Genomic DNA, 10,537 nt, shown 5'->3' on the forward strand with positions numbered 1-10,537 from the left:
GTACATATTAGAAAAGTTAAGCAGTTTTTTTGGAGTGTAGCATACCTCCTCCTGGGTCACACTTTGTACTTCACCTTTTGGGGCTCGGTGGGACTTAAGTCTAGTTATAGGTCTAGAATCCAAAATGTGTTTTGAGGACATTCAGCATTGTCTTGTAAGGCATCTGCCTCAGTTGATGACCCAGGCAATGACTCAAACAAAGGCTCTTCAGACACAGCTGGGATAATCTCATCAGATGGGGGTTTAGGGACTAACGGTTTCACTGGGGAGGCGGGCTTAGCAGACAAAGATGAAGTAATTTCTTCAGATGAGAATAAGAGGGCAGGGTCAGTTGAAAGGGCTGATTCAATGGAATTTAGGGACTCAGTGTCCCCAGCTTACTGATTATCTGCACATATGTCCCTATCCCAAGTTTCAAGATTCCATTTCTTCCCAATCAGTGCCCTCACTTTAACTTCAGACACCACTTGAGGTTAGGAATTCAGTTGGCCTTGTAATTCAGCCACTCTTACAATAAGACTCTGGGTTTAGTTTTCGGCAATATCAGTTCTGTTACCATAAGAGATAAGGCTTTCTTTCAAGACACAAGTGGAAACTCTGTGGTTGTTTATGCAGTGCTTGAGCTTTGACTTTGAAGCCCTGAGTTCATCTCTTTCTTTCACCACTTTGTCTAGCGAAAGTAGGATCAACCAGTTTCCTTATACTTCTCATTATGACAAATTGTAGAAAAGTATCAAACATACGATCACCCACAGCCTCACCTCTAACCAATATGGGATCTATTGGTGATGATATTTTGCATATTTCTATTGCCACCTCACACCATGGATTAGCAGTGCCCTCTTTACCACTAGAAGCAGAGTCATCGTCTTTAAGAATAACCAAACTTGAGAACAAATTGAGAAAGTTTATCTTTACATTTTTGTTTCTCTAGAACCACTCTTGGTACCAAATATCTTAGGCTGGGTTCTCTAGAGAAGCAAAACCAGAGAGAGATTTACATCAAGGAAATGGCTCGCAGGGTTGTAGAGGGTGGAAAGTCACAAGTCTGTGGGTGAGGCTGGAGGCTTCTCTGGATACACATAGCTGTGGGGGCTGGCAAACTCAAAATCCAGACCACAGAGGCTAAGAATCCCAACATCGGCAGGCAAGATGCTAGCTCAAATCCCAAGAATCAGAGGTCAGATGCGCAGGAGCCTGCTGTAGGATCCATAGCCAGCAAAAGTCTGTGAGCCTTGACAGAAAGTCCTTCCAGAATGGATGCAGGCCATACCCCAAGGAAACTCCCTTTCAACTCACTGGTGACTCACAGCAGATCCCATCATGGAGGTGATCACATTATATAAGATCTCATCTTAGAAGTGATTACATCATTATACAACTGCCAAACTACTGAGAATCATGGGCCAGCCAAATTGACAGACAACCTTAATAATTACAAAGAGTCCAAGCTGGTTGTCACAAGAGCTATAGACATTAAAGCTAGGTGTCAGAGTATAAGACCTCTGGTCTCCAGCGTATAATGCAGTGTTTGGCACATACCTGATAATCCGTGAATGCTGAAAAATGATAAAATAAAAATGTGCACTAAAGTAACTTTTTTAAAAAGTCCATGGACAACTATAAAATAGTAATATCTAGCAGCTTTTATTACTCCTGAAATGGTTAAGGCAAGTATGTGACAAGATCTGAAGTACAAGGACAAGTACGGAGTAACTAGAATCAACTATACACAGAATGGATGGAGAAAGAGTTTGGGGCCATAAGGGAAAGCTTTGCCAAGAATCCTCCATGATCTGGACTGCATCTTAAATACAGCAGGGAGTCATTAAGGCCCATTGTCCCTGATCTTGACTGAGTCATATAAGGGCATGGTCAGTGTGTGGAGACAGAGCAGGGGCACAGTGAAATAGTGCTGGCGGATCCTTCACACTGGTGAGGTGCCTGCCCTCATCTCTGCCCCGGGCTTTAGAGTAGGGCTGGGGACACAGAAGGAGGACATGCTCTCATGCTTGGTAAACACTCCCTCATGGAGAGGAAAACCTGCCGCAGAACAGAATGCTGTTGGCTGTGTTGTGCCTGATGAAGAAAAGGAAGGGGTGGTCCGCACAGAACCGGGGCCCGGCCTCCAGGCAGCACTCCACAACCACCGCGGCTGAGGCAGCTGTGGCCTCCGTGCCCTCCTCGTTGACTTCCACGAAGGACTTGTGCACAAACTTCGACAGGAACAGGTCTGTCTTGGCCGACATGGCAGAAAAGTCAGCCTTGCCCTGCTGGAAGGCATCAACTACCCCCAAATTTTGAAGCACATATTCCATGTCATAATCCTCTTCCAGGGTAAATCTTGGAAGGAGGACTTCAACTTCAGTGCTGCTCATACAATCTGGCTTGGTCCAGGCTACAAATTTCTCAAAGGTGAGATTCTTTTCCACCTGAAGACCAGAAAAAGACTTTGAGATTCATACTTCTGGGGATAGCTACATGTGTCCAAGTACACACGTACTCTCTGTCCTCTTGCAGATGGTGCCGAATGCTCAAAAAAGACCAGCGGCCCCTCTCTGCCAGGAAACTCATGCGATCAGGAATTTGCACTGCACCCCATATGCTTTACATACATAACTCATGCCAAGTAGGGAGACACCAGCAGCGGGAGGCACAACTCCTTATATCCTGACAACTGTCAATACCCAGATGACTACGCTGTTTTTTTTACATTCTTATTTTTGATGTTTTGAAAACAAACCAATTCTGGTGAGAAAAACAATTGGAAAAGAAAGGGCTCTGAATATGACCCAAATCGGGAAATCTGACTAGGAGGAGCATTCTGCCTGGTTTCTGGAGAAAAGGTGTCCCAGTCAGGGAGCTGGACAGAGTGAAAGCAAATGGGCTGCGGCTTCAGTCATACGGATGCCTTAATACATTAAGACGTCACTGCCTTTCACCCAGTTCCAGAGCCTAGAATCTGGTGGGTACACTATCTACACTTTCACCCTCATGACCCATGCTGAAACAAAAATGGGGGGCCCCATGGCAGGCTGTTCTGGCATCACCCCCAGCACTGTGCTCCACAAGTCCCTGGCCCAACCCCTCCCCTTCTGCCCCTTGTTAGGTCAAAGTGCAAGACTAGCTCATTCAGTATTTCAGGTTCTGAATAGCAATAAAGGTTCTTAGGTTTCAAAACAATAACACTAATAATAACAATTGTGATGAAAATAATAATGGATAATGTTTATAGAACGCTTACTACGTTCCAGATAATGTGCTAAGCTTGCCACCTGGATAATTACAACCCTATCTTGTAGACATTATTAATACCCCCATTTCAGAGACAAGCAAACAGAGCCTGAGGTGGTTAAATCATCTGGCAAAGTCACACAGACAATAATGGGAGAAGTAGGTCTTGCGTAAAAGTGCGAGCCCAAAGTCCACGTGCCTAAGCACTGTGCTTGGTGGCGGGGTCTGCCTGCCCACATGCCTAAGCACTGTGCTTCGTGGCAGGGTCTGCCCACATCACCAGCTCGAAAGGTGACTGCCAGAGATGGAAGCTGTGCTCAAGTCTATCCTAGTAAGAAAGGACATGAAGGGTGTCACTGGATTCTTCCAGCAGAAATTCAGAAGGGGAAGTTCCAATCACACAGTCTCACCATGCTTAGATCCACATTGTCATCGGGGAGCAGAATGACCATGCTCAGCTCTTCCCCGGCATAGGGCAGTTCCAGGACCTGGGCCTGCACCTCTTTCACATAACTGATTTTAAATGTAGCTTCCTGAAACATCATCTGCACTGGTTTTTGCTCCTTCTGTTGGGAATCAGCAGGAGAACATAGAATTAAAAACAGATCATCGAAACAGGCAATATCCACTCCTGAAAGAGCTGCAGTTGACTCAAGAGTGTTTATCACATTAACAACAGAAACAACACTCATGCTCTAACTGTTATTAGGTGCTGTCAAGTCAGCTCCAACTCACGGCGACCCTATGCACAATGGAATTGGACCATTGTGATCTACAGAGTTTTCACTGGCTGATTTTTAGAAGTAGATCACCAGGCCTTTCTTCCTAGTGCATCTTAGTCTGGAAGCTCTGCTGAAACCTGTTCAACATCACAGCAACATGCACACCTCCACTGATGGGTGGTGGCTGCGCATGAGGTGCACTGGCAGGGAATTGAACCTGGGTCTCCTACATGGAAGGCAAGAATTCTACCACTGAATCATCACTGTTTCTCCCATGCTCTAATTAATGCATAAATGTCAGCCCACTCCTTCCTGTCATCACTAAAAGGCACTGATTATGAGCAAACTCAACATTAGCCTGGGCAAGATGCTTTAGTCAGCAAACCAAAACATGATCCTGTGCATTCTCCAGAGGAGGAGGTCAGACTTTTCTCATTTAAAACATACCCAGCAAATAATATAATCAAATACAATTAAATTAAAAAATTTTCTATTTAATTAGAAAAAAGTTTTCATGATCATCACTGCTGATGAAGGTGGGGTGAAACTGACAGTTTCACACGATGCGAAGGGGGTGTAAATGGATAAGCCTTCTCAGGAAGCTGCCTGCCCGCAAGTACAAAGGGCCATACATGTTTTCATTGCATTTTAATCCAATTATTGAAATTCTGATACTCTAATCCAAGGAAATAATAAAAAATACAGAAGAGGTATATGAATGCATAAATTAATTGAAGTGTTGTATTTATTAATTTTTTAAAAATTATATAGAACATCTATTATAAAAATAAAAATATTTCCTAAAATAAATGCTATTAAGAGTTTATCCCTGTCCCCTTTAACTAGAGGGTTGATTGTTTAAAATTTTATGTATTTCTATATTTCCAGGGGCTGGGAGTTTTGGCAAACAACTTTAATGCCTGCCTCAAGTAAAGTTACACTTCACTGTCAAAACCAAGGTCTTTGTCAATTTTAATATCAGAAAGCTATGGAAACCCTGGTGGCATAGTGTTTAAGAGCTAACCAAATGGTCGGCAGTTTGAATCCACCAGCCGCTTCTTAGAAACTCTGTGGGGCAGTTCTACTCTGTCCTTTAGGGTCGCTATGAGTTAGAATTGACTCGACAGCAATAGACTTGGTTTTTTGGTTTATAAATACTGAATTAATAATGATAAAGTAATTAACAATTCAAATCGATACTTAATTTTAAAAATAGCTGATTATAGAAATGTGTTTTCACATTCCTTCTCCTCCCCTCCCCTCCCAACCCTGCCACAAACACACATGACATTAACACCTATTTTTTGCTTTCTATCTAAGCAACCTGGGCTTAAGGGAAAATCTTAAGTTTCCAGAATCAGGTGGCAGCAATGAATGTATGAGAAATTACAGGAGGCAGTAAGGAGCAGTAATCAAACACAAATATTACGGGTAGAAAATACTTCTAATTCCTTCAGTTTTTTCTACTGAGTTTGAAAATTCATTCAGAAATATCTTAAATACGATTTTTTTAGCCAGTTATTTATGCTTTTACAAAGTTAATTTTTTCCATTCAATTTCTTCATCAAACTAGCAAGATTTTGAAAGCTTCTCCCTACCTGGTTTATTTTAAATGGCATTTTCCTTGTGTATGTTTTATTGAACTCTTCATTCCACCTTCCTTTGAAGTAGACAGCACTGACAAAAATCAGCCTGGTTTGTGGATCGACTGAGTTACCTGGCAACAACTCTCGAATTTTACCTTGCAAGAAAAGTAGAGTACATTTAGTTGGTTTTATAAAAACATAAGTAAACTGTGATAAGACATATTGGTAGACACTCGATTATTAATCAAAAGCAAAACATTCTTTTTTCAGATTTGCTGAGTCTGGTTTGTTACGTACAGAAATAAAAAACAACACATACAAGTGGTATTCATCATCACCAACACTTGGGACACATCCACAAAACTGATGATAATGAAAGATTTCTAAATGACTCAAAGAGAGCAGTTTAGTAGAAAGCAGAAACACTACCCCAGGCTGGAGAACAAGACAAGCAGAAATGAGAGGTAGACTGAAAGGGCCTTGGTTATCTCCTGTGGTTAAAGAGAGTGTTTGATCCAATGCTCCAAGATTACATCTAACCCAACATGCCAGGACCACACATGGATGAGTTAGAGGCAGCCCAAATGAATGGGACGCTGGGAAACTAGCTGGTAATGGGCAGGATAGGTACAAGAGGATCTTCCAGAAGCCTCTGGAAGAGATACTACTATATGATCCTCTAAACAAAGCACCAGGCATTCCTGGAAAACGTAATGTGGGACAAGTGAAAGATAATCCCTTCTTCCCCTGGATATTAAGTTGGACCTTTTCAGTAAACTAAGAACACCCCTGAAAATTCACTGCCTCAAGAGGGCATGAGTGGTAAATATTCCACTTCCTCCTACAAGAAGAAATGGGGAAATAATTTCTAAGTCTTTAAACAAAGACCACCTCTTGTTTTTCACTGTCTCATGTATTAACAGAAATAGGAATGTTTCTCGTGGTACTAAGTATTGTTGGTGCAGAGAACGTGCATGGTTCACACATCACACCATCACTGATCTTGGGGTCAAGGTTAGAGCATGTCCCTCTCTAAAACAGAAGTGAATCAGACCCAACCCCAAATGGAGGGTATTTTCAGTCTGTAGAATTGATTAGCCCTGGGAGAGGGTTTCTAGTTTCTGTATAAACAAACTCCCCAGCCTCCCCGCAAAAAATTCATTGCCGTCAAGTCAGTTCTGACTCATGATGACCCTTTGTGCTGCAGAGTAGAACTGCACACCATAAGGTTTTCAAGGTTGTGACCTTTCAGAAGCAGATCACCAGGCATTTCCTCTGAGGCAACTCTGGGTGGTTTGAACCACCAATCTTTCAGTTAGTAGTCGAGTGCTGAGCTGTTTGCACCACCCAGGGACTCCAGTTGTCCTGTAAGCAGAGGCTTATCAAGCCTAATTAAGGAAACTTAAATGGAAGACATGAGGGACAGACAATAAGTACCATAATGAGTAAAAGGGATGGGGGTGACAGTCCACACAGAATCTAGAAAGACAAGGCCCTAAACATACAGCTCCAAAATGATGAGTAACCTGACAGTGCCAGCACTACAAGCCAAGTGAGAGGATTTTTCAGTATAAGTTGTTAAACTGAAGTCTTGCCTATGAGTAGCTTTCTTCTGAGGTTTGTATCAGTCATTCTGGTCCTGGGAGAATAGACAAAATTAAGTCTCTATTGCTGAAAAGCCAAGGATATGACCTGCGCCTTTGTAAGTCCACCAAGGTTCAAACACGCCATGAGGCCCAGTCAACATCATCCTGAACGTCGTAAACATGAGTGAAATTAGAGGAGGACGATGAGGAGAAGTGGGAGACAAACTGCAATTCTGACCTTCAGTCTTTTTTGAGACCCAAGTGTTTATGTGTTTCCTGGACCTCTCTGCAGCTTTGGCAAAGGAGAGCTGCTCCAGCTCAGCATGGTAGAACCGAAGGCAGGATTCCTTAAATGTCTGTGGAGAGAAAGGTGTTTCATGAGGCTGCCATGCTAAATAAAATGTCAGCAAGCTTCCCCAAATTCTGCATATTCCATACTTTTTATTAAAAAGAGCTTACATATCTCTTAAAAGTGGTCATATCTTAGTCTACACAATGTTAAAATATCAGCATTTATAGAAATGCTGTGTACTAAGCCATGAATAACCAGAGATAAATAATGAATTTCAGAAGTAGTCAAATTTTAAATAATTCAAGGTATAACTATAGAATTGAGAGTAAAAATTTTCTTTTTACCATATGTTTCTCAAGCTCTCTAGGATCTTTCATGCTATACCACCAGGCGTTTGAATACAACTTTTATTGTTTGATTCAACTTACTGACAGGAAATCATATGTCTCTTCTCCAAAGAGCCTGTTGGCCGTTCTGAGCAAGTACTGAGTTCCAGGTTTGTTAACTTCAGTGAGAAGCGACTGGAAACCTTGGTGAATATCTTTCTCCATGTCTAAAGAAAGAGCCTGTTGAGAAAAATAAAATTATGAGTATTGCTCTTTGCTATAAAAAAAGAGAGAAAAAAAAATTGCAAGCAAAACGTGTTCTTAAATACTCCATAAAATGTTTCTTTACAGGGAATTTGTTTTTATCTTAATTGAGGATTTAAAACATACTAAAGAAGCACTCCACGTCAGAGAGACAGAGACAGGAGAGAGCAGAAAGCAAGTGGGTAAAAGATTTGGCTGTTCTGCCTGAATAGAGCTCTCCTGTTTAAAGATGAGTAACGGGAAAAAGTAGGGGCAGTGGTGGTGCAGTGACAGAATTTTCACCTTCCATGTGGGAGACCTGAGTTCAATTCCCAGCCAATGCACCTCATGTGCAGCCACCATCTATCTGTCAGTGGAGGTTTGCATGTTGCTATGATGCCGAACAAGTTTCAGCAGAGCTTCCAGACTAAGACAGACTAGGAAGAAAGGCCTGGCAATCTACTTCCAAAACTCAGCCAGTGAAAATCCTATGGATCACAACGGTCTGATCTGGGCAACATGGGGTCTCCATGAGTTAGGGGCTGACTGAATGGCAACTAACGACAACAAAAATAGGAACAAATGAAAAGGGCAAGAGGAGTTCAGAACAGGGGCTATTATTAAATCCTGCACCCCAAGGAAAACACAAAAGTGCCCTAAATAATCAGAGGAAAACTTACCCCTAATTTTATCAGAAAGATAAGAAAGAAAAAAAAGATGCAGTTAAAGGCATTAAAGATGCAAGGAAAAATGGACAGAAATACACACTTGTAGTGGGAATCTTTACACGACATCACTTTCTGTTTCTGTCAGATTAAGCAGATAAAAGGAAATAAGGGTATAAAATGAGCAATATGATTAATATGACTAAACCACAGTTATTAAAATTATACTCTACAAAAAGAATTATATAATTTTAAAAGGTTACTTTAATATTTCTAAAAATGCATCATATGTTAGGACATAAGAAAATTCTCAATCAATCCGGAAATACAGATATTATGCAGGTTATATTCTCTGATCTCAATGTAGTAAAGCAGAAATAAGTAACATTATGAATAAAATACCAAGAATGTGGAAATGACCATTCAAAGAAACTACTGAAAATACTTTTCTAAATAAACAGCTCTTCTGAGTAAATAATTCTTCTAAATAATTATTTAAAACACTCTTTTAAATAACTATATATTAGATTATTTAGAAAATAATCAAAATAGGAAAAATATATATCAAACCAAAGGATTTGGTCAAAGATATAAGCAAAAAGACAGCATTAATTTTTTAATAATATCAAGAAATAAATTGAACAAAACTTTCAACCCAAAATGTCAGAAAAGGTACAGAAAAAAACCTAAGAACTTAGGGGAAAATATAAAGTGGTAAATGAATCCTAAAGCTGGTCCCATGGAAGAAACACACACAACAAAAGCAAACAAACACTTGGCAAAAATAAGAAAAAGTGCCAAAAAAGAAAACTGGGAAAAGAAGAGGTTGCAAAAACAGACACAGAGAAAATGTTAAAATAATATACAACTATGTATACTTATTTTCAGCAAAGTATACATTATGAATTGCCATATTAAAGTTAACAATATGTAAGGTAACCACAAAGGAATCTAACAATCCTACAAATCAAAATAAAAAAGTAGAAAAACATAAAGATCCAACAAACACAAAAACTACAGCAAAGAAAAAGATGAAAAAAAATACATAAAGAAAAACGACTCAGCACAGAAAATTGAGGAGAACAAAGAAACTGTGAACAACTCACAAAAAGAGATATCAGGATGACAGCACTAAACTCATACCTATCAATAATAACGCTGAATGTAAATGGATTTAATGCACCAATAAAAGACGGAGAGTGGCAGATTCAATAAAAAAGCATGATCCATCTATAAGCTGCCTACAAGAGATGCACCTTAGACTTGAAGACACAAACAGGCTAAAATTCAAAGGATGGAAAAAACTATATCAAGCAAACAATACTCAAAAAAGAGCAGGAGTGGTGATATTAATCTCTGACAAAATAGACTTTAAAGTAAAATCCACCACTAAGGAAAAGGAAGGGCACTATATAATGATTAAAGGGTCAATACACCAGGAGGACATAACGATAATAAATATTTACACACCCAACAACAGGGCTCCAAAATACATAAAACAAACTCTAACAGCTCTGAATAGATAGATAGACAGCTCCACAACAGTAGTAGGAGACTTCAACACGCCACTTTCGGTGAAGGACAGAACATCCACAAAGAAGCTCAACAAAGACACAGAAGAGCTAAATGCTACAATCAATCAACTTGATCTCATAGACACATACCAACACTGCACCCAACAGTAGCCAAGTATACTTTCTTTTCCAACGCACGTGGAATAGTCTCCAGAATAGACCACATTTTAGGCCACCAAGCAACCCTCAATAAAATCCAGATCATCGAACAAATACAAAGCATTTCTGTCTGATCACAATGCCATAAAAGTTGAAATCAACAACACAAAAAGCAAGGAAAAAAATCAAACACATGGAAACTGAACAACA

The 10,537-nt window shown here is 40.2% G+C and overlaps 1 protein-coding gene across 3 annotated transcripts in view; it reads right to left on the minus strand.

The window, feature by feature from the left end:
- Positions 1 to 219: 219 nt before the first annotated feature.
- The window catches only part of LOC101351447 (serpin B9), a 30,611-nt gene continuing 20,293 nt past the window's right edge, over positions 220 to 10,537 (minus strand). For 2 of the 3 annotated variants that reach the window (XM_023742037.1, XM_004387912.3), the window contains exons 3-7: positions 7,849 to 7,986; positions 7,367 to 7,484; positions 5,555 to 5,697; positions 3,645 to 3,800; positions 220 to 2,432 (exon numbers count right to left, since the gene is read on the minus strand). In XM_023742037.1, the coding sequence (XP_023597805.1) occupies positions 2,028 to 2,432; positions 3,645 to 3,800; positions 5,555 to 5,697; positions 7,367 to 7,484; positions 7,849 to 7,986 (960 nt within the window). In that variant the 3' untranslated portion in view covers positions 220 to 2,027. Of the gene's footprint in view, positions 2,433 to 3,644; positions 3,801 to 5,554; positions 5,698 to 7,366; positions 7,485 to 7,848; positions 7,987 to 8,757; positions 8,781 to 10,537 lie in introns of those variants that run through there. The other variant, XM_023742038.1, reaches the window with a different exon arrangement.

This window comes from Trichechus manatus, unplaced genomic scaffold (assembly GCF_000243295.1).
Source record: "Trichechus manatus latirostris isolate Lorelei unplaced genomic scaffold, TriManLat1.0 scaffold00198, whole genome shotgun sequence".
In the NCBI taxonomy this organism is placed as follows: Eukaryota; Metazoa; Chordata; class Mammalia; order Sirenia; family Trichechidae; genus Trichechus; species Trichechus manatus.